General features: G+C 53.6%; 1 protein-coding gene across 1 annotated transcript in view; it reads right to left on the bottom strand.

Moving 5' to 3' along the window:
- The window catches only part of DPYSL5 (dihydropyrimidinase like 5), an 88,272-nt gene that overhangs the window by 21,498 nt on the left and 65,387 nt on the right, over positions 1-1,387 (bottom strand). The window contains exon 3 of the mRNA XM_003787549.3: positions 986-1,144. Within this exon, the coding sequence (XP_003787597.2) occupies positions 986-1,144 (159 nt within the window). The remainder of the gene's footprint in view (positions 1-985; positions 1,145-1,387) is intronic.

Below are 1,387 nucleotides of genomic sequence, written 5' to 3'. Positions count from 1 at the left end.
TATAAGCGCCAGCTCAGGGAAAATGGAAGATAGTGGGTGAACCCCCAGCTCAAGGCTAAACTCGAGGGCAGAAGTACAGTGAGGACTTAAATGGCCATCTCAGAAGGGAGTCAGGCCCATTAGAGCAGGGTCAACAACTAAACAACTTTGTAAAACTTCCTGATGCTTGTTATTTTCATGATTCAAGGGCACCCACCAAAGTACAGGCACATGGGACTTAATGATTAATTGATGAAACAATGAATACCCAGGCTGCTTCCCCAGGGTGATGAGCAGTGAAACTCCGGAAACAAAGCAAAATCTAAATGTCTATCTGTTTTCGGGAAGAGCAAGGAAGCAGGAACCCAGGGACAGGAGATTGGATTCAGAACCTGGGCCTGTGCAGCGGGAAGACAGGAAAGTCAAAGCCAGGGGCACAGACACAAAAAGAAGGCACAGGGGCTGAGCTGAGGAAGGGCTCGGTGGAAGCAGCCTCAGTCACAGACCAGGTCGCCTCAGCACTTCTCAGAGCAGGAGCTGGACTCCCACAGGAAGGAGGCATACTCGGGGTCCTGAGTACCAGGTAGTATGGAGTTAGGACAGAGACCTCAGTTTGGAGAGCTCGGCACGAATATGACAGTCACTCTGCACCTGGCCCTGCTCAGCCTACTGCCCAGCAGCACTGTGACGAGGTGACGCCTCACGTAAGCATCAGGAGATGCTAAGAGCCTTGTGGTCAGAACAAGGCCCGGCCTCTGATCTTGGACTCTCTGTTGCAGGGCATGTCTCCACGTGCCTGCTTGAAAATGGGGTCCTTAAGCTAAGTAAGACAGGCCTACCCACCCCACTTCTGGACGGAATCCTAGGTGTTTTTTCTTTTGGCATTAGGGGGTGCAGTGTTGGTGAGAAGGGTGCCCCACACAGGCAGGAACGCCCCACACTCCAGCTGGCTCAGACCAAATGGCCCCCCTGCCTGAGAGATCCCTGAACCTTCTATCATAGTTACCTTAGGTGCCCACCAGGTGATCCCCACATGGAGGGCGTAGTCACAGCACACCTTGGGATCGGCCAGTGCCCGACACTTCTCATAGGCATCCACGAGGGAGGTCTCTTTGTCAGGTAGGACGTGGCCGATGATCATGGTGGTGCCTCCAACAAGCGCTGCCTGAGGGAGATGGAAAAAGGCAGTCTCGTCACAGCTCTGCCTGCACCCAAGTCATTGACGTTGTGAGACACGGTCCTTCGGGGTACCTTTAGGACAACCACAAACCTTACCTCACAAGGGGCTGCAGCAATGTTTGGGAAACCGTCAGGAGCTATACGGAGGTACAGGAGCCAGTATGTGACCTGCACCATTACTGTGGGTCCACAAACCTGCTTGTTTCCCAGTTCGGGGTTCAGCTTGGCA

The sequence above is a fragment of the Otolemur garnettii genome, unplaced genomic scaffold (assembly GCF_000181295.1).
Source record: "Otolemur garnettii isolate 467f Iridium unplaced genomic scaffold, OtoGar3 scaffold00022, whole genome shotgun sequence".
Classification (NCBI taxonomy): Eukaryota; Metazoa; Chordata; class Mammalia; order Primates; family Galagidae; genus Otolemur; species Otolemur garnettii.
Note: the sequence above shows the minus strand (reverse complement) of the source record. Positions and strands in the feature narration are given on the sequence as shown.